The following is a 22,250-nucleotide window of genomic DNA, read 5'->3' as shown; positions in this document are numbered from 1 at the left end:
AAATTTTTTTGAGTAAATTGAGGCAAATATAATGAGAAAACTCACTTTGTCAGAAAGAGAATTACATGGCTATCAAAACATCACGCCAGGGTAAGCCTACACGAAACACAGACCTTATATGACGTAGTTCAAAAGTTTCAGACGCAAAAATAATGGCGAAAAAACTATTGGAACCATTACCGGGTTTTACCGCTAGAATGTAAAGGTATTATGAAGTGTCCACTGTGCATACTATTGCATAATCTGTCTACTGACATAATCAGTTTCATATTGAATTATTACTGTGCATGTAAACGTACTTCATGAGACATCCCGAAAATCGGTCTTCTCACGAAAACGTCTGTAGTGTCCGAATGGTTTGGCCTACAAACTAATATGACCGCTCTATGGAAAGATGAGACTCTCATGAACACAATGGTGTTCTCCTCACGGAACTCGTCTGAAGTCGGTACCGCCGATCTGCCAAACTTCTGTCTGTAGCGTCCAAACAGTTTGGGCTACACACTAATACACGATGACCCCTCTATGGAAAGGTTAGATGTCTGGGATGCCCACAAGCCTCAAAAGACTTGTCTGAAAGTAGCCCGGTACCTGTTAAAAAAAATTATGGAAGTATATATGGAAGTAGCTTAGTGCCCCCCAAGAACTTTCCTATATCTCTCATATAGACACTTTAAAACAAACTGTTTGTTTTGTTTTTGACTATCTGTTTTTCCATGAATGAATCTGTTATTCAATGCATTTCTATGCGCTAATAGCAGTAAGGCCAAAATCAATGTTTCATCAAATCATGTTTTCGATACACTACCGGTCAAAGGTTTTAGAACACCTACTAATTCAAGGGTTTTTCTTTATTTTTACTATTTTCTACATTGTAGAATAATTAACAGGTGTGGGGGGTATACAGAAGATCAAGTCCATATTATGGCAAGAACAGCTCAAATAAGCAAAGAGAAACGACAGTCCATCATTACTTTAAGACATGAAGGTCAGTCAATACGGAACATTTCAAGAACTTTGAAAGTTTCTTCAAGTGCAGTCACAACAACCATCAGGCGCTACGATGAAACTGGCTCTCATGAGGACTGCCACAGCAATGGAAGACCCAGAGTTACCTCTGCTGCAGAGGATAAGTTCATTAGAGTTACCAACCTCAGAAATTGCAGCCCAAATAAATGCTTCACAGAGTTCAAGTAAGACATACAGTGGGGGGAAAAAGTATTTAGTCAGCCACCAATTGTGCAAGTTCTCCCACTTAAAAAGATGAGAGAGGCCTGTAATTTTCATCATAGGTACACGTCAACTATGACAGACAAAATTAGAAAGAAAATCCAGAAAATCACATTGTAGGATTTTAATGAATTTATTTGCAAATTATGGTGGAAAAAAGTATTTGGTCAATAACAAAAGTTTCTCAATACTTTGTTATATACCCTTTGTTGGCAATGACACAGGTCAAACGTTTTCTGTAAGTCTTCACAAGGTTTTCACACACTGTTGCTGGTATTTTGGCCCATTCCTCCATGCAGATCTCCTCTAGAGCAGTGATGTTTTGGGGCTGTCGCTGGGCAACACGGACTTTCAACTCCCTCCAAAGATTTTCTATGGGGTTGAGATCTGGAGACTGGCTAGGCCACTCCAGGACCTTGAAATGCTTCTTACGAAGCCACTCCTTCGTTGCCCGGGCGGTGTGTTTGGGATCATTGTCATGCTGAAAGACCCAGCCACGTTTCATCTTCAATGCCCTTGCTGATGGATGGAGGTTTTCACTCAAAATCTCACGATACATGGCCCCATTCATTCTTTCCTTTACACGGATCAGTCGTCCTGGTCCCTTTGCAGAAAAACAGCCCCAAAGCATGATGTTTCCACCCCCATGCTTCACAGTAGGTATGGTGTTCTTTGGATGCAACTCAGCATTCTTTGTCCTCCAAACACGACGAGTTGAGTTTTTACCAAAAAGTTATGTTTTGGTTTCATCTGACCATATGACATTCTGCCAATCCTCTTCTGGATCATCCAAATGCACTCTAGCAAACTTCAGACGGGCCTGGACATGTACTGGCTTAAGCAGGGGGACACGTCTTGCACTGCAGGATTTGAGTCCCTGGCGGCGTAGTGTGTTACTGATGGTAGGCTTTGTTACTTTGGTCCCAGCTATCTGCAGGTCATTCACTAGGTCCCCCCATGTGGTTCTGGGATTTTTGCTCACCGTTCTTGTGATCATTTTGACCCCACGGGGTGAGATCTTGCGTGGAGCCCCAGATCGAGGGAGATTATCAGTGGTCTTGTATGTCTTCCATTTCCTAATAATTGCTCCCACAGTTGATTTCTTCAAACCAAGCGGCTTACCTATTGCAGATTCAGTCTTCCCAGCCTGGTGCAGGTCTACAATTTTGTTTCTGGTGTCCTTTGACAGCTCTTTGGTCTTGACAGCTCTTGTGGTCCTCTGTAGCTCAGCTGGTAGAGCACGGCGCTTGTAACGCCAAGGTAGTGGGTTCGATCCCCGGGACCACCCATACACACAAAAAAAAAAAAAAAAAATGAATGCACGCATGACTGTAAGTCGCTTTGGATAAAAGCGTCTGCTAAATGGCATATTATTATTATTGGCCATAGTGGAGTTTGGAGTGTGATTGTTTGAGGTTGTGGACAGGTGTCTTTTATACTGATAACAAGTTCAAACAGGTGCCATTAATACAGGTAACGAGTGGAGGACAGAGGAGCCTCTTAAAGAAGAAGTTACAGGTCTGTGAGAGCCAGAAATCTTGCTTGTTTGTAGGTGACCAAATACTTATTTTCCACCATAATTTGCAAGTAAATTCATTAAAAATCCTACAATGTGATTTTCTGGAGAAAAAAAATCTCAATTTGTCTGTCATAGTTGACGTGTACCTATGATGAAAATTACAGGCCTCTCTCATCTTTTTAAGTGGGAGAACTTGCACAATTGGTGGCTGACTAAATACTTTTTTTCCCCACTGTATCTCAACATCAACTGTTCAGAGGGGACTGTGTGAATCAGGCCTTCATGGTCGAATTGCTGCAAAGAAACCAGCAATAAAGGACACCAATAAGAAGAAACGACTTGCTTGGGCCAAGAAACAGGAGCAATGGACATTAGACCGGTAGAAATGTGTCCTTTGGTCTGGAGTCCAAATTTGAGATTTTTGGTTCCAACTGCCATGTCCTTGTGAGACGCGGTGTGGGTGAACGGATGATCTCCGCATGTGTATTTCCCACCGTAAAGCATGGAGGAGGAGGTGTTATGGTGTGGGTGTGCTTTGCTGGTGACACTGTCTGTGATTTATTTAGAATTCAAGGCACACTTAACCAGCCTGGCTACCACAGCATTCTGCAGCGATATGCCGTCCCATCTGGTTTGGGCTTAGTGGGACTATCATTTGTTTTTCAACAGGACAATGACCCAACACACCTCCAGGCTGTGTAAGGGCTATTTACCAAGAAGGAGAGTGATGGAGTCCTGCATCAGATTACCTGCCCTCCACAATCCCCCGACCTCAACCCAGTTGAGATGGTTTGGGATGAGTTGGACGGCAGAGTGAAGGAAAAGCAGCCAACAAGTTCTCAGCATATGTGGGAATTCCTTCAAGACTGTTGGAAAAGCATTCAAGGTGAAGCTGGTTGAGAGAATGCCAAGAGTGTGCAAAGCTGTCATCAAGGCAAAGGGTGGCTATTTGAAGAATATCAAATATAACATTTGTTTAACACTTTTTTGGTTACTACATGACTCCATATGTGTTATTTCATAGTTTTGATATCTTCACTATTATTCTACAATGTAGAAAATAGTAAAAATAAAGAAAAACCCTTGAATAAGTAGGTGTGTCCAAACTTTTGACTGGTACTGTATATATATATTTACTACTGCTCTAGGGATATAATTATTGTTTGGATAACTTGATTTACTATTATGTATTATTATTTTATTATTTTAATCACTCTTTATGCAATGCGCACTGCAGAGAACACCGGAAGAAGAATGATTGTAATGTGTGTTTATGTGTCAATTAATCCCATAAGGGATGGGTTGCCAACTGGCGATGTGACACAAAAATACAAGTTCATTCATTCATTCATTCATTCATTCATTCATTCATACTATGCTACTAGTACTATAGCATCTCTGGAATGTAAGAGTAAGAATAACAATAACGTCCAGACTCAGTCCTGTAGTTCTCATTGGCTTGGCCACACATATGGAAATGGAAAGCTTTGATTGGTTGAGATCATTCAGTGGCCAATAGAGCCCCACAGTGGAGGTGTCATAATACCCATAAATCCTAGCAATCAAACAGGGAAATGGTTCCAATCGTTTTTCCACCATTCATTTTTCCAATAGGGAATTTTACAAACACTTAAAATAAGGGCTGTGTTTTGTGTAGGCTTACCCTGGCTTGATGTTTTGATAACCATGTAAATCTCTCTCGGACAAGGTGACTTTTATCAATATATTTACTGTCAGATTTGGAAATGCTAATTAGCATTGAAGTAGACATCATGCAAGACTACAAATCCCAGCAAGCTCCTGCATGTCATCTCCAGCTGACACCTTTTCTAAAAGGTATTGTGTCAATTTAAAACTTGCACAAGACAGTTCACAGAATTGTCAATTTAAAGAAATGTTGCCAACTTATTCATTACTAAATTTAGCTAACATTAGATAGTTCATCCAGAGATTCGGCAGTCTCTTCCAGATCTTCATGGCATTTGTAGTTCTTTATGATAGCCACATTAGCAGCTAATTAGTGTTTCATTTTGGGGGGGGGTAAATACAGCTGAATACATTGATCACCTTTTCCTAGAGAGATTTACATGGTTATCAAAACGTCACGCCAGGGTAAGCCTACACGAAACACAACCATTCTTTACATTGTTTCTAAAATCCCTTATGGGAAAAATGAATAGTGGAAAAACGATTAGAACCATTTCATTGTTTGACCGCAAGGTTGTATGGGTATTATGACTCATACTGTGGTAATCTTTAGCAGTAGATAAGCAGATATACAGTACAGAATTCTTAGACTTTAATTATATATAAGTCAGACCTATTGGCAGCACTGGCGTTGCTCCAGATGAATTCACAGTACTTGTTGATGTTTCTGATGAGCAACAGACGACCAGGGACTCTGTTCACTGTAGGAACAGATATTTTAGAAATTATCACCACCATTAACACATATCAACAAATATGCAGTGACACAAAATAGCACTAACATTCACTAACAAACCAATCATACACATAATAAATTCATACAGTATTTTTTTTTTTTTTTTTTTTAACACAGCTAAAAAAGAAAGACACTCATGTCTTGTTTACCTGACAGTAAGCTGGACACGATGCCGACAGCCTTCCTAACTGCTGGCTTGTCTCTCTCTCTCCACCTGAGACAGGGCAGGGCTCTCCCGCTGAACCCAGGTGTGGATCCTGATTGCTTGTGGAGGGTTTGCGGGTGGAGCCAGCTCTCTGAGCTTTCTGTTGTGTCTCTGGGATGGAGGGTGTTGAGGTGAAGTTATGTCTCCAGGGTGAGTCTGACTTCTAGATTCATCTGTATCCTCTGAACTTCTGAGTTTGTGGCCCAGTGTTTTAGGGTGAGGTCCATGTTGATCAGTGGGTGTGGTGACCACTGTGACTGACTGCTGAACCTCATCAAAGATACATTTCTCCAGAGCACCAGGGAGCCATTTGACCATCACCACCACCGTCATCCACACCCATGGCCTGCCGAGGGAGGGGTGTGAAGCCATAATCATAGCCCCTCCACAGGAGTCACATCTGGGGGAGAGATAAAAGAGATGGGATCTATAGGAGTGACATCAGTATGACATCACATACAGGAGGTTGGTGGCACCTTAATTTGGGAGGACAGGCTTGTGGTAATGGCTGGAGTGGAATAGGTGGCATGGTATCAAATACATCAATCAAATCAAATCAAATCAAATTGTATTGGCCACATGCGCCGAATACAACAGGTGCAGACATTACAGTGAAATGCTTACTTACAGCCCTTAACCAACAGGTTTCCATGTGTTTGATGCCATTCCATTTGCTCCGTTCCGACCATTATTATGAGCCATCCTCCCCTCAGCAGCCTCCTGTGACATCAGCTGTAGATATATGACAGGATACAAGAGAATCGCAAATTAATTGGGAGAAAAGATGTTCAAACTTGGTTGAGAGATGATTTTGGAGAGAAATCCTTATATCTCCGGGCAACTAGTGCTTTTTTAACATATTATGAAGGAGCATTGAGAGGGTCTATGAGAGGTTCTCTCCTCTCCCGTTAGAGTAGGATGAGGTTGCCCCTGGACACTGATCTAAGTATAGTATTTTTTTGGGGGGGGGGAATGGATCAGCTTAATATTGCAGATAGATTGTATCTTCTATCAATGTAATTGTCTGCATCACTTCCAATCCCCCATGTTTTTTTTATTTGTTATATATATACTCCCCTTTATTACTTTTCAACCCCACCATCCTTTCCCTACTTGGAGTAAATTAGTGAACAACAATGCCCAGGCCTCTACTTCCGGTCTATACTTACTATCTACACCTTATGGACAGAGTTAATTTTACAATAATTATATTATATATATATATATATATATATATATATATTATAATTTTTTTTGCTCCTGAACTTCTTCTACTCTCAACCTCTCCGATCATTTTCATGGTGTCCATCCGGTTTGCTTCTATATGGCATATCTTTCTAACTGTGCTCCTTCCCAAAAGCTCCCAACATACAACCTATATACTTATTATGGACACAGTATGCTTACATTATTAGCTATCTTTGTTATTATTTGTTGTTATTTGTTATTAGTCCCATCCTTCAACTCTATTCAATACCTCCCATCTATCTCTTAACACCATCCATATAGGATTTCTATTTGCCATATATATTTCAACCGTACTGTGATGTTTTACAAAAATTCTGAACCTTTCTATTCTCGTTGCTTCTACAGATTGTGAATTAAAAATAAAAAATTTTGCTAAAAGTATTATTATATTATTGATTGATTGACTATGACTTTTCAGATCACCCAGTAATGCTATCTGCAAGGTTAGTTCAAGGTAAATATTGCAATCCTTTAGCCATTCCTGGACCTGTGTCCAAAAACAAGCTACAAATGGACAGAACCAAAACAAATGATCTAATGATTCTGTCTCTTCACAGCAAAACCTGCAGAGCTGGGAAGATTGTATCCCCCATATACAGTGGGGGAAAAAAGTATTTAGTCAGCCACCAATTGTGCAAGTTCTCCCACTTAAAAAGATGAGAGAGGCCTGCAAATTTCATCATAGGTACACGTCAACTATGACAGACAAAATGAGGGGAAAAAATCCAGAAAATCTCATAGTAGGATTTTTAATGAATGTATTTGCAAATTATGGTGGAAAATAAGTATTTGGTCAATAACAAAAGTTTCTCAATACTTTGTTATACAGTATACCCTTTGTTGGCAATGACACAGGTCAAACGTTTTCTGTAAGTCTTCACAAGGTTTTCACACACTGTTGCTGGTATTTTGGCCCATTCCTCCATGTAGATCTCCTCTAGAGCAATGATGTTTTGGGGCTGTCTCTGGGCAACACAGACTTTCAACTCCCTCCAAAGATTTTCTATGGGGTTGAGATCTGGAGACTGGCTAGGCCACTCCAGGACCTTGAAATGCTTCTTACGAAGCCACTCCTTCGTTGCCCGGGCGGTGTGTTTGGGATCATTGTCATGCTGAAAGACCCAGCCACGTTTCATCTTCAATGCCCTTGCTGATGGAAGGAGGTTTTCACTCAAAATCTCACGATACATGGCCCCATTCATTCTTTCCTTTACACGGATCAGTCGTCCTGGTCCCTTTGCAGAAAAACAGCCCCAAAGCATGATGTTTCCACCCCCCATGCTTCACAGTAGGTATGGTGTTCTTTGGATGCAACTCAGCATTCTTTGTCCTCCAAACACGACGAGTTGAGTTTTTACCAAAAAGTTATATTTTGGTTTCATCTGACCATATGACATTCTCCCAATCCTCTTCTGGATCATCCAAATGCACTCTAGCAAACTTCAGACGGGCCTGGACATGTACTGGCTTAAGCAGGGGGACACGTCTGGCACTGCAGGATTTGAGTCCCTGGCGGCGTAGTGTGTTACTGATGGTAGGCTTTGTTACTTTGGTCCCAGCTCTCTGCAGGTCATTCACTAGGTCCGCCCGTGTGGTTCTGGGATTTTTGCTCACCGTTCTTGTGATCATTTTGACCCCACGGGGTGAGATCTTGCGTGGAGCCCCCAGATCGAGGGAGATTATCAGTGGTCTTGTATGTCTTCCATTTCCTAATAATTGCTCCCACAGTTGATTTCTTCAAACCAAGCTGCTTACCTATTGCAGATTCAGTCTTCCCAGCCTGGTGTAGGTCTACAATTTTGTTTCTGGTGTCCTTTGACAGCTCTTTGGTCTTGGCCATAGTGGAGTTTGGAGTGTGACTGTTTGAGGTTGTGGACAGGTGTCTTTTATACTGATAACAAGTTCAAACAGGTGCCATTAATACAGGTAACGAGTGGAGGACAGAGGAGCCTCTTAAAGAAGAAGTTACAGGTCTGTGAGAGCCAGAAATCTTGCTTGTTTGTAGGTGACCAAATACTTATTTTCCACCATAATTTGCAAATAAATTCATAAAAAATCCTACAATGTGATTTTCTGGATTTTTTTTTCTCAATTTGTCTGTCATAGTTGACGTGTACCTTTGATGAACATTACAGGCCTCTCTCATATTTTTAAGTGGGAGAATTTGCACAATTGGTGGCTGACTAAATAAAAAAATTCCCCACTGTAAATAACATTCTATTGGTAGCAATAATTTTATATAATAATTTAAATTGAAAGATTCTAATTTTTGAATCTAAGTATAGTATTTATGTAGTAGTGTATGCTGGCGCCATACTAAAGCCTGATGATAATGGAGTCATTCATTGATTTTGGAGAGACATCCATATCTCCGGGCAACTACTGCATTTTCACAGTCCACTTGGTCACTAATGCAGTTGCCTCAGCCTCGCGCCGATGCCGTCGAAAACCGAGAGCTGAATGTTCTACATTTCAACATCTTTATCAGTAAATTGCATCCCTTCACCCTCTTCTAGTTCTTCAAAAGTCCCAACCATTCCACTGCACCTGTCTATCCCTCCTCTTCCTTTGACACCCAGGTACTCGCGCTCTCTCACGCTCTCTCTCGCTCTCTCTCTCTCTCTCTCTCTCTCTCTCTCGCTCTCTCACGCTCTCTCTCGCTCTCTCTCTTGCTCTCTCACGCTCTCTCTCGCTCTCTCTCACGCTCTCTCACGCTCTCTCTCTCCCTCTCTCAATAAAGGCTAGAGTCCAAGTAAAAGTGCAAATTGTTTAATCTCTGTGGATTTGTCCACATCTTTGCTATGTACAGTGAAATAGACCCTAGTAAAATCACTCTCTCCAACCTTATCATTACATTGCAAGTTTTAAACATATCATCCTCCTCCAACCACTATGTTTAATTGAATACATTCAGTACAACCCAGGTAAACAGAACAACAATTTACCCAAAAAAATTTTTTTAAGTACATTTCTGGAGAATAAAAGCGAAAAACTAAAAAATGATATGATGTAAAAATGGCACACTAAAAAGTATCTTCATTTGCTATATGTTCATTGTGTCAAAGCGTGGTAGAGTGGATTCGATTCACAAAGGGGTGAGAATTTAAGTCAGGGTTGTTGTGACTGTGGCCCCTGGGGGGCCTCGTCTTTCTGTGTGCGGTTGTGCACTGCACAGGTCTAACCCAACCTCAGGCACCAAGAGATATTGTCTTGTCTTGTGAGCCGAGACACAATTTGTCTACTAGAGAACTACATTATAAACATTCATACATCACACTTGCAAGTGCATACACAAACTACACGTCAGCTATGCCATACGTACACTAACCAGGAGTCCCCAAAAATTATTGCCATCTTGCAGAATTGACATGCAATTTATCCATTATAAAAGCAATATAAATGCAGTCTGTGTGTGAGAAGGTGGATGTTCCTTTTCCTTTTAGTTTTACATATTTGGGACAGTATGTACAATATGTATGTCGGCATCATTCAAATTCATCATCTGTAGCAAGCTTCTGAAAAGGCACTTCAATGGGGGATATCATGTCTAATAGTTTGAGAACTATACATGGGACAGCGTCTACACAGGACATTTACCATATCCTTACACTGCCCCCCATATACTCACCCTCACAAATACTAAAACTCACATGATGCATTCACACATATGCTGTCACATAAAGACATGAACTCTTTCATGTGTTAAAACAAATCATTCATTTGACAGTAAATTATATATTATAAACTGGGTGGTTCGAGCCCTGAATGCTGATTGGCTGAAAGCCATGGTATATCATGGGTATGACAAAACATTTATTTTTACTGCTGTAAAATAAACATTGGTAACGAGTTTATAATAGCAAAAGGCACCTTGGGGGTTTGTGGTATATGGCCAATATACCATGGCTAAGGGCTGTATCCAGGTACTCTGCGTTGCGTCCTGCGTAAGAACAGCACTTAGCCGTGGTATATTGGTCATATACCACACCCCCTCGGGCCTTATTGCTAAATTAGATCATGAGGGTCGGGGGGGAGATTTTCTGTGCAAAGTTCACCTCTTTCAGACTATATCTGGATAAGTGCACATCCAATACACTACTACACACACATACACACTTTCTCTAGGAGGTCCCACACTCAATAACATAAAAAGCATTGAATACTAGATTCCTTTAGTCAGTTAAAACCATCCAACCCAATGCAATTCCAAGGCACCAGACCAGCACAGAGAGAGAGAGACAGAGAGAGAGAGAGAGAGAGAGAGAGAGCGCCTTGCAGTGCTCCTGTGCTTGAGTCATAATTTAGGGAAGGGGTGTTGGTGGGGTTTGGATAAGGTCAGGGGTCAAGTGTAAGCAGGGGCACGTCGTCCTCTGAGGTTGTGTCCTCAGAGAGGGGGATAAGCAGCACCTCGTCCTCCGAAGAGGAGGAAGAGAAAGAGGGGGATGTGGAGAGGGGCAGTGAGTTGGTGGGGGAGGAGGAGGAAGGGGAGGAGCGGAAGCGAGAGATACTGCGCCCCAGAGAGAGGAAGAGAGAGGCTAGGGAGGGGCTGCTGGGGGTGGGGGGGACAGCCACGGGTGGGCTCTGTGGGGAGGCTGGGGTAGAGACAAGGGGTGGAGGGAGTAGAGAGGGTGGAGGAAGGAAGGGGGGAGGTGGTGGTGGCTGGTACTGCACTGTCTGTGGGAGCAAGCCTAGTTTCTGTGGCAATGGCAGATTGACGGCTTCCACAGCCAATGAGGTGGTGGCAGGAGTTGATTGACTGGGATCCACACCAGTGGATGGGGCCTCTGTCTGCTGGGGGGCAGAGCTGGATGGCTGGGAGGGCCTGGAGGCGGGTCTGGGGATTAGGCCCCATCTCCGCATGCGACGGACAGCCCGGCGGACGAATCGGGGATGGCGTCGGCGACGTGGAGAGTTAGAAGTATCCTGTCGGAGAAGCTGGAGAAAACCTCTCAGAGAAAGAGAGGAAGACTGAGAGAGAGAGAGAGAGAAAGAAGACAGAGCACAAGAAAAAAATATGAATACCTTGACATTTCAGTTGTATTTAAAGAGTGCTATACTAATAAAAGTACTTACTATCATGAAATTATCATGAGTTTCTGATTTGAATTAGATCACTCCTGGCTTTGAGGGGACCATTAAACAAAGCTACACCACTGAACACAGAGAGCATATTGTCTTACCCTCCCTCAGCTGTCTACAGCAGCTAATCAGACTAGGGCTTAGTGAGGGGCTCCATTGTGTTGTCTGGTCTAACTCAATCTATCAGACCACGCTCCTGCTGTTGCTGTCACACAGCTCTAGGATCAGGTCCCCCCTGGCCGTATAATACCATTCATTATGATCTAAAAGGCTAGACTGATCCTAGATCAGCACTCCTACGGGCCCCGGTGTAACTAAAACCTATGAGACCACCCTCCTCCTGCTCCTGCCATACTACAGCCTGATGATAATGGAGTCATTCAGGAGGGTCCAACTGAACCTTCTGAGACAACAGCAGAAATGCTTCTGGTAAGTAAGAGATACAAGGCTAGTCTAATGAAGAGCCAGAGGAGTAATACCTTCCAATCTACTGTAGGTTAACGGGATGCCCTTGTAAAGCAACCAATGGAGTGAAGTAATTTCATTTCTAAATCCAATACAAATCCAATTTGAATATGCACCGGCTATTCATATTATGAAGGAGCATTTTTCCCCATTAATGGTTAGGGTGAGGATTGGGAGAGGGTTAGCTGATTCTAGACCTGTGCTCTCACCTCGTTGGGGTTCTCTGTGGGGAAGTCCTCCACTGGAGGGATGATGCCCTGGGCGATCAGTTGACCATAGGAGGGCGGTGCCTGCTGCTGGATTAGCTCCGCCTCCTGTCGGCTGATTGGAGCAAACATACTGCAGGAGAGAAACAAGGCAGAAACGTTTCAATACATATATGGGGGTCCGGTCCAACACAATAAATGTTGGTTTGGACAGATATCATTCTTTGTATTCTGGACACAGATCAAGATAATTTGTTGTGATTTTTGTTGTGTATTTTGATGAAGCATCAACATGCGTAAACCTGAGGTGTGAGGTGAATAAGGGGTACCTGTATTCTCGGGTCCGCAGTGAGTAGAGCTTGCAGGTGCAGCCCATAGCGATGACCAGAAGCAGCCCACAGACCAGGCTGCCCACGGTTGCCGCGGTGATGACCTTTCGAGGCAGAGTCATGGTGCAGTTCAGCTCGTCTGTCCCGTCCTTACAGTCCACCTGGCCATCACAACTCCAGCTCTCAAACACACACCTAGGGCAGACACACACACAGTCAGGGTGGTGATTTCTCACACACACCCAAATACCAAAACACACACATATCAAACCACACACACCCCTATTCCCTACCTGTTGCTGTCGCAGTGGAAGGTCCCAGGTTTACATATGGTACAGTCTTTTTCGTCACTCCCATCAGCACAGTACAGCTGGTAGTTACACCTCTCCTTGGCAGGGAAGCACACCGGACGCCCTATGAAGTTATGACCCGCCAGCACCGCCCGCTGCCCCACCCCTCCGCAGGCAAACTGGTCCCTGGGACACCCCCTGCATCCCGCCTCGTCACGCCCCGTCTCAGGACAGTCCCAGCGCCCGTCACACTTCTGTTCCTGGGTGTAGCAGCCACCCGCGTCACCCCCACATTTACCCTCCCAGGGGGGGCAGTAGCCCCCGACACGGTAGGTGGCGTTGAAGCCCAGCCCCTCTGAGCCAGGGAGCGTGTGATAGGTCAGGGAGAGAAGGCCGGTCCGGGACTCGACCTGGATGGCCTTGTAACTGGACTCGCTGGTGATCTGTCAGGGAGGAAAAGGGACAGGGTGATTAGATTGAGTAAATGAACTTGGGTAACTGATAGAAGTTGCCCCTAACAGACTGATACAGGGTCATATATTTTTAATTCCCCTAGGATTGGGAGTAGTGTAGTCTGATCCTAGATCTGTGGATAAAACCAACTTCTACCTCTGGAATTTGTCATCTGTCACAATACTGTCCAGTTCAAACTCCTAGCAGATCCACTAACACTTACAGTTTTGATGAGTTCCCCGGTGCCCTGCTGTCTGTTGGTGATGGTGACCGTGTCTCCAGGCCCCAGCTCCAGCAGCTGCAGGTCCAGCTTCAGAGGCCTGGAGTCCTGGGGGTCCAGGGTCCACACACAGAACAAAGGGGGGCCCTTGATTGAAGGAGGGGCGAACGTCCCATAGAAGGTCTGGAGGAGGCCGCCACAGGGCCACTCAATGGGGGCCCGGGTCACACCGGGGCTGGGGTGGGCTCTGTGTGGCTGGGGGCTGGGGAATTGACGAGGCTGGAACTCCCAGTAGTCCTCTATAGGATTATCTGGCTCCTTTTCCTTGGTGTAGTCCATATCCTCTACTTCTTTCTCCTCTTTCTCCACCTCGACCGGTGCTGTTTCCCAATCCCTCCCTCCGCTGTTCCTCCCCCCGTTCTTCTCTCTTCCTGTCTCCCCCTCTCTCTCTATGTAGGACTCTGGTGTGGTGGTGGTCGCCACTACTTTGTCGTGTTCAGGATCCAGGTTCAGGATCTCGATCTCTCCGTCACAGTCCTGCTCGTCTGTTCCCAGCCCCATCCCTTCACCCAGACACTCCGTCCGGCCGTTACAGCGCCAGGACAGGGGCAGGCAGCGCCCACCCAAACACTCAAAGTCCACCACCGGACATTCACCAGAGTCTAGAGAGAGAGAGGGGAGTGGGGAGAGATCAAGAGGGAACGGGAGATAAACAGGGGGGAATGGTGGGAGAGGGAGTAGAGTTTATATTCCTTTTAGCTATATTGTAATTATTCTCCTCAAATATGGTTAAAACTACTTTACTATGTTCTTTCTCGTGATTAACAAGTGATATAAAATCCTGCCACCATACCTCTAACGTAGCCCAGGCAGAACGCAGAGACGGGGAATAAGTGTGGCAGGAAGTGGTGCGTCACTGTAATGTTTCCTCCCATCAACTCCATGGGCTTTGGCAGGTCGGAACCACAAAAGGTAATGGGCTTGCCAGTTGATGATGTCACCGAGACCCATTCCTTCTTACAGCGTGTAGAAAACTGGGAGAAACTAAAAGAACGATGGGAAAAAGAGATACAAACAAGCAAACGATCAAAAACTAAATGATTTGACTATGAAGCCATGTTCTTCACATGATGTGACGTTTCTGAGGTCCAGTCCAGACACAACCCCTGCCCCCCAGGAACTTCATGTCAATCTGAAGGTATTGGATAAGTATAATTAAACAACATATTAGTAGCATCACCTTGTATACTGAGAGTCTGGGTGGAATCTCCATCCTATTTCTAACACCTACCCAATCCCTTCAGATCTAACCAAGTGCCAAGAGGGCTGAAGACTGGAGGTAGTTTAGGGACAAACGTTGCACCCTGACCCCACTGAATAAGCCCCTGGGGGGATAAGACAGTGAGTGGGAAGACATTACCTGAGGATAACGGGCTCTCCTACGTGTGCCTTGATAATCCAACTACAGTTGAACGGCCGTGGGCGGTAAGACCAGCTGTGGTGGGCGGAGCTTCTGATCTCTCCCCTCGGGGCTTCCAGGACTTGGGGAGATCGTCCACAATGAGCTGGAAGAGAGAAGGACAGTGCAATACTTTAGACTCCTAGTTTGTGTTCATTAGGGAGAAAACAGGAGTGAAATAGGGAGGTGCTACCTAAACTTGACCAATAAACATTTTAGTTTTCCGTTTCAAAACGTTTTGCTACGGTGTGCCCTACTAAAACTGTTGAGACACCGTGCACTAAACCACAACATGTACACTAAACCAAAACCCCATCAGGCACAGCTAAAAAGAATGGAGCTGTGGTGCACTTCAACAGAGTTTGCACTTATTCAAAGTGCACTTAACAGGAGTCGACTGTAACAGAATATTAGCAGGATTTTCTCTTCATAACCTTGATTTAGTCAACTCATAACATTGGTATATGCACTGTCTAGAGGAATCCCAGCAGTATCAACAAGACGAAACGCATTTCAATATTTGAGCGTCACAAAAATGTGCCAGAACCGGATGTGCCACAACTGATTGTTACAATTACAGTTTAGACTCCCACACCTACTTATATTGATCAGACATATCTATGAAGTAGTATGAGACTGGTGAGAGACAGACAGGTCCCTTTGATAAAATGAATAGAGGCATTTGTAATGGGGGGGTTAATTATCTTACCAGTACTGGAGGCCAGCTCCAGGCTGCTGTAGGCTGTGAATCCACAGGAAAAACTGAGTTATACATGTCTGAACAGGGCATTACTAAAGATCTGACTGGTATTTGCATATGGTGCAGATGACAGTGGAGACGATGTTTGTAATAGTTGTACCATGCTGTCTTGACATCTTCACAGACAGACACACACATTCATAATAAAACTCACCAGTTACAAACAAAATGTTGAGGACACAAAGGTTGAAAGAGACAGTCATTCTGATGATAGTGCTCCTCTGAAATACAGGTACTCATGAAAGAGAAAGAAAAGTTGAAGTAGAATAGAAAAACATCTAGGTCAGATCCCTCAGTCCTCCTTGCAGAATGACCCCATCGTCGCTGATGTGTCTTTCAGGAAGACAATCTAAGAAATTAAACAGATAAAACCTATTCAACATAAAGGGTTATTTTGACTAGCCTGGTCCCAGATCTGTTTGTGATGTCTTGTCAACTCCTATGGTCATTGTCACACACCCCCGAAAAATTACCATAAGAGTTGTCAAGACAACACAAATAGATCTGGGACCAGGCTACATTGTTACAGGAGCAGGAGGGAATTATTTTCAGACAACATATAGAAATGCACTTGCTTTAGCCTTTAGATATGACAGCAAGGCATTTAAGGTAGTTCAGCTTAGGTAACTAAGCATTGTGTTTAAGGTTGAGGTTATGCCGATCTATTTGTTTCGAGAACACATACACAGCAATGTCCTGCCTCGCTAGCTAATGACGTTATGTTGTAGCGAGGACTTACCAGCAAGCCAATCCTTATCCTAACCACAAAAATGCTTGAGGTTTTCAATAAAGTTATTTTCTATTAACCAGATTAGCTGAAATAATTCACAGCAGACTTATCGAGGCCTTCTGAATCCTCGCCCCCGCAAACTTCCTTGAAGAGGAAGGGTGCAGCAGCAGCTGCTTCGCTCTCTCGCATTGTCTGTGTTGTGGCTAGCATGCTAATGCTAATGCTGGCTTAACTACTTTACCTCTTCCTTGTCACGTTTTTCTGAACGTGCCACGCGATAAAAAGCATTCAAAAATACCTACAAACACTCTGGTGAACATATACATTACAAACGGCGATAAATGTTGTATATAAATACCTGTAACAACTAAATTAGCAACCTTACCCTTTCTGTCGTCTTTCTTGTTGACAGGCAGAGTTCTGTGCAACTTCCGTATTGTTTTAGTTGAATGACATGAGAGTGGGTAGCCCAGCTGACGGCAGATGGCGCTATTATTCCTTACGGCATTTGTCACTAGCGGCTGTCCAGGCGAGAGAGGGGGTGGGGCGAGAGGCTTGGGCTGTCACAGCAGCGCCCCAAAATCCAAACAATCAAATCATTGTTACGAGTATTTTCTCTGATGTATATTTAACCATCATTGTTTGTTACTTGGTCCCTCTATTCACAATTTCGTTGCTAAGGTGTTAATGGTGTGAATTAACGGTATCATGTTTCACCACCAGGTGTCAGAATAGAGTAGGTTAATGAGATCATCCCTCAAATCTTAGGGATATTTTATTATAGCAGACGGCCTTGCATCTGATACAATGTAACATTCTTTGCATTAATATAATCAGCAAGGAAACATGCTGAATTTATTTTTTATGCATTTTGGCAAGGGACTGAGACAAAGGGGATTTAAATTAAACGAATAGTGAATTGTCTGCCTAACTTCTTGTAGTTCTTTTTGACAGTTTACATTATCCTGGGCTGTTGTTTTCATTTATTATGTTAACGAATGTTCATATTTATACAGCCGCAGCGTCTACAGCTGTTCCTTTACCTCACTGAAAAAAGGCGTCACATCTGGAAGAGGGAGGAACTTCCTCTCTCTCTCTCGGCTGAGAGCTATGGGGGGTAATATGCGCCAGAATTAAGCCTAGGCAACCGTAGCACCTTGTGGCTGTCCCCTACAATTGAACATCTGACTGACATGACATGATACCAACGCCTTACTAATGTCTGCGTGACGCCTGCATGTAAGTAACATGTAATCATACCAACGCCTTACTAACGTCTGCGTGACGCCTGCGTGTTAATGGAAGTCCTAAGTTTATATTTATATTAATTAAATCTCAACCATAAATGTTAAAAACCTACCGTTTTTCCCTTGCAAGCCCACATTCCGAAGTCGCCGCCTTGAGCTATAGTGTAGCCTACTGGCTTGTGGATTTTCGAGAGTCTGCCCCAGAATTAGAAAAAGTATTATCAAGATGTCCTTGATCTGATTGAGGAGTAAGTAGGCTATATTTAAGTAGGCTATATTTAAGTTGTGATATCATTAGGAAATATTTAGGCCTACTGTGTTGATAAGGTACATTTGGTTTATTTGAAAATAATTACTTTTTGTTGATAATGTATTGTCGAAAACACGTAGGCAATATATTTACTGTGTCGATAGGGGAGTATGCTTGTGTACAATAATAACGTAATTTGATGTGCTAGTATTATTTATTTAATGGATTAATTAAATTGTAAATGAAAACATACACACGTGGTGCTATAGGATATATACATATTTTACATTGTAATACACTACCCCTACATGCCATAATGTGATGGAGCTATGGGTTTCTTTTTCCACTGTCACTAGGCCTACACATTCACACTCGAACTGAATTGAATGGGAGATGCATAACTACTTTTCACTGAAGAAGGAAACGATGAAATCATAACGGTATCCTAATATAGTGTGGATACAGGAGTAGCCTATTCTACAATAATGTAACTGTATATGCTAGTATTATTTATTTAATTGATTAATTAAATTGTAAATGGGGATGGTAGGCTACTTCATCCAGTGAATACGGAATGTCTTGCTATCTCTGGGAGTATGTTAATGAAGGCTTTTCAGCTGTTGAACTGTGGCATTGTCGAACTAATTTCGAAATCTATCTTTCTTTTAGTCAAGAAGTAATGGGCCAGAGCAACCAATCAGCGACACTAGCTCTTCTACCCACCACCCACACTGCTCTCCCTCCACAAGCAACCACATCCTCTTACATTTCTCCTGTTCAACTAATTTGCCGCCACACTGAAAAGGACTGTACATACATACCTCTGTGCCCATCTCATTGCAACATGATCCATCCAAGGCCAAAGCTGGATGCCTAAAATGTGAGAAATGTAAACAAGATGCTACAGTAGTGTGTGTGTGTATGGGTGGAGTTCCAAGAAAAGACATGAGAAGATGGCAAAGGAGATAGTGATGAGAGTGAGAGCATACAGTATGGAAATAAAGACCCCTTGGGATCTAAAATGAGTGTGGGGTGCCCTCTTGTCTCCTTTTTGTCAGTTTGAGGATACTACAGTCACCCCTGGTCGAGGTTCTTGGAACACTGCTATTTAAGTCTGAGCAGAGGTTGAGAAAAACCTTCAAAGGTGGTGGTGCTATGTTGCGTGTTATCTTGAATACCAGGCAGATATTTGAGTACAGAATGAAATGGTGTAAACTTAACAGGCTAAACTTGTTGAGTACACTCTTTGAGAAAGAGGTTCCAACAGAGTTTTTTGGCTGTCACCAAAGGAGAACCCTTTTAGGTTCCAGGTAGAAGTATTTTTGGTTCTACCTAAACACAGAAGGGGTTCTACCTGGAACCAAAAAGGGTTCTCCTATGGGGACTTTTTAATCTGAGTGTAGGCCTATATTGCAATGGTGGTTATGTGGTTTTCTGTTTAAAAAAAAGTTACGGGAGTTAAGATAATCAGAAAAACTATGAAACATCCCCACTTTTAGCACACATTTGCAAACAGGCAAAGTAACCTATGTGTGCGGAGGTATGTGTGATCACTCAACATTGACAGGACCAAAAAATGATATGCTCACATGCAAACAAAAGATAACGTGTCTAACTTGCACCGTTATGCAATTATTAGGAGACTTTGTGTGGTTATTTCTGAAGGACGCACACTGGCCTTGGCTAAAACAAAGAATGCTAACTAAAGGTAATCACAGGAGATGGCTGGTACTTATCACGGCTTGTGTACTTGCTCTAGTTACTTCCTTCTCCTCAGAGATCGCCCAGCATGCTCTGCTCCACATCACCAGTGGGCGGAGCTACAGCTCTCCTATGATGAACTAATATTTACTCTCAATAGGCTTTTGTACAAATATGTATGGTCATATTTTTTATGTTTTATTTTGTTTGTTATTTTATGGAGCCCTACCTTGTATCATTTTCTAGGCCTCCCAGGTATTTACATGTAATGTATGTATATGATTACTGCCGCTAGGGAGAGCTGTGACGTCAATGGAGTGCGTTAGTGAGATCGTGAAGTGTTGGTGTTTTCTTAAATCTTGGAGAATGACTACTACTGAAAACTAACATTATATATAATGTGAATGTGTAGACGTATGGTGGCAAATCCCTTGACGGGTACCAGGAATGGTAGGAGGACAACCTGAAGGTAATTATCTTTGCACACAACAGCAGCGTCCAGGCCTCCAGAGTACTCACCCTATCGCCTGGGACGGGAGCCGCAGCTGTTTATTGAGGTAAACAATGCAATTCTATATAAAATTATTGCATATACTGTAGTATAAAAAATTTGTTATTGACTTAGTGTCTGTGTATTGCTATTTTTGTGTAACATACTTTTAGATCACTGAAACTCCACCTGATGTGGTGGAAGTTGTCGAACCAGATCAGAACGCCTTCGAGGACCACCTTCAGGCATGGGCTGAGAAGGATGTGGAGGTTTTTGACCAGGTAAAAATGATTGTCCGCTGTTCATTTATTTTCTGGCCCTCCAAGAGATATTTAAGAGATGTATTTGTAATAATATGAAATATAATTGCATGTATTTCTATTATCAATCAAGGTGAGACAACATGGACAAGGCGCAGGAGAAACAGAAGGAGAGCCACTTGAGGAGACTCAAGGGGACCAAGTGCTTCGATATCCGGGCGAATGACTTGGCTTGGAAGAATGACGAAAGGAAGGCGAGACCAAGGAAACCTTGCTGCTCTTTCACTTCTAGCTGGGGTCACCATCCGTTAAGGTGAATATAAAAATCTCAGATGATAACTATTTGCGTTTGCCTCCTCGTGGTGGGTGGCATCGCCATGCTGTCAGCAGTACCAACACTGGCCCAGGAGTTTCTCCAAATAGTCAATCTCAAGGCTAACCACTGGGTCACATTAAGTAACCGCCGCTTCCAGGTAGGTACTGTTAAGGTGTATGACTCCAGTGGTCATGACACCACCCTGGAGTTTCTCTCACAACTCATCTCTCTCATCTTTTCCAGGGACCATCCCTTACCTACCTCATCAACCCCACTGACATAAATTTTTTTGACAGGTATCCTTTCCTTTCTGTATGCCATTAACATTATTGCATGTCTAATCAAACATTTAAATTAAATCATTCAATAACTGTATTTCTACATACCTGATCATCCTGGATACCCTAGACCAGGATTGCCCATCCCTGTTCCTGGAGAGCTACCCTCCTGTAGGTTTTCGCTCCAACCCCAGGTGTTACTAACCTGATTCATCTTATCAACCTGCTAATTATTAGAATCAGGTGTGCTAGATTAGGGTTGGAGCAAAAACGTACAGGATGGTAGCTCTCCAGGGACAGGGTTGGGCAGTCCTACCCTAGACCCACTCCAATTCGCATAATGCCCCAACAGATCCACTGATGACGCAATCTCAATCGCACTCCACACTGCCCTTTCCTACCTGGAGAAAAGGAACACCTATGTGAGAATGCTGTTCATTGACTACAGCTCAGCGTTCAACACCATAGTGCCCAAAAAGCTCATCACTAAGCTAAGGACCCTGGGACTAAACACATCCCTCTGCAACTGGATCCTGGACTTCCTGACGGGCCGCCCCAGGTGGAAAGGGTAGGTAACAACACATCTGCCACGCTGATTCTCAACAGTGGGGCCCCTCAGGGGTGCGTGCTTAGTCCCCTCCTGTACTCCCTGTTCACCTACGACTGCGAGGCCAAACACGACTCCAACACCATCATTAAGTTTGCTGACGACACAACAGTGGTAGGCCTGACCACCGACCATGATGAGACAGCCTATAGGGAGGAGGTCAGAGACCTGGCAGTGTGGTGCCAGGACAACAACCTCTCCCTCAATGTGAGCAAGACAAAGGAGCTGATCGTGGACTACAGGAAAAGGCGGGCTGAACAGGCCCCCATTAACATCAACAGGGCTGTAGTGGAGCGGGTCGAGAGTTTCAAGTTCCTTGGTGTCCACATCACCAACAAACTATCATGGTCCAAACACACCAAGACAGTCGTGAAGAGGGCACGACAACACCTTTTCCCCCTCAGGAGACTGAAAAGATTTGGCATGGGTCCCCAGATCCTCAAAAGGTTCTACAGCTGCACCATT

General features: G+C 43.6%; 1 protein-coding gene across 2 annotated transcripts; it reads right to left on the bottom strand.

Annotated features, from left to right (window-relative positions):
* Nucleotides 1–9,398: 9,398 nt before the first annotated feature.
* lrp10 (low density lipoprotein receptor-related protein 10) lies at nucleotides 9,399–17,128 on the bottom strand. 2 transcript variants are annotated; one of them, XM_045212157.1, is made up of 10 exons: nucleotides 17,022–17,128; nucleotides 16,061–16,255; nucleotides 15,856–15,888; nucleotides 15,108–15,252; nucleotides 14,541–14,731; nucleotides 13,691–14,349; nucleotides 13,018–13,457; nucleotides 12,725–12,919; nucleotides 12,399–12,528; nucleotides 9,399–11,613 (listed from the first exon to the last, which is right to left on the bottom strand). In XM_045212157.1, exons 2-10 carry the CDS (start codon nucleotides 16,107–16,109, stop codon nucleotides 10,981–10,983), a joined length of 2,475 nt encoding a protein of 824 aa, XP_045068092.1. In that variant the 5' UTR covers nucleotides 16,110–16,255; nucleotides 17,022–17,128; the 3' UTR covers nucleotides 9,399–10,980. The 2 variants fall into 2 exon arrangements, with proteins under 2 accessions (XP_045068092.1, XP_045068093.1); XM_045212158.1 differs by lacking the exon at nucleotides 17,022–17,128 and adding an exon at nucleotides 16,646–16,955.
* Between the last annotated feature and the right edge of the window lie 5,122 nt (nucleotides 17,129–22,250).

Source organism: Coregonus clupeaformis, unplaced genomic scaffold, assembly GCF_020615455.1.
Source record: "Coregonus clupeaformis isolate EN_2021a unplaced genomic scaffold, ASM2061545v1 scaf0001, whole genome shotgun sequence".
NCBI classification, from domain to species: Eukaryota; Metazoa; Chordata; class Actinopteri; order Salmoniformes; family Salmonidae; genus Coregonus; species Coregonus clupeaformis.
The sequence above is the reverse complement of the archived record's forward strand: the minus strand, read 5'-3'. Positions and strand labels throughout refer to the sequence as shown.

Bases quoted from the DNA above. Each gene is read 5' to 3' on its own strand.
- lrp10 (XM_045212157.1), bottom strand. From the start codon at position 16,109: ATGACTGTCTCTTTCAACCTTTGTGTCCTCAACATTTTGTTTGTAACT. The intron at 12,920-13,017 runs GTAGGGAATAGG...TGTCTGCCCTAG, and splicing joins TTCCACTGCGACAGCAACAG to GTGTGTGTTTGAGAGCTGGA. The intron at 11,614-12,398 runs GTGAGAGCACAG...TCTCTCTCTCAG, and splicing joins CCACAGAGAACCCCAACGAG to TCTTCCTCTCTTTCTCTGAG.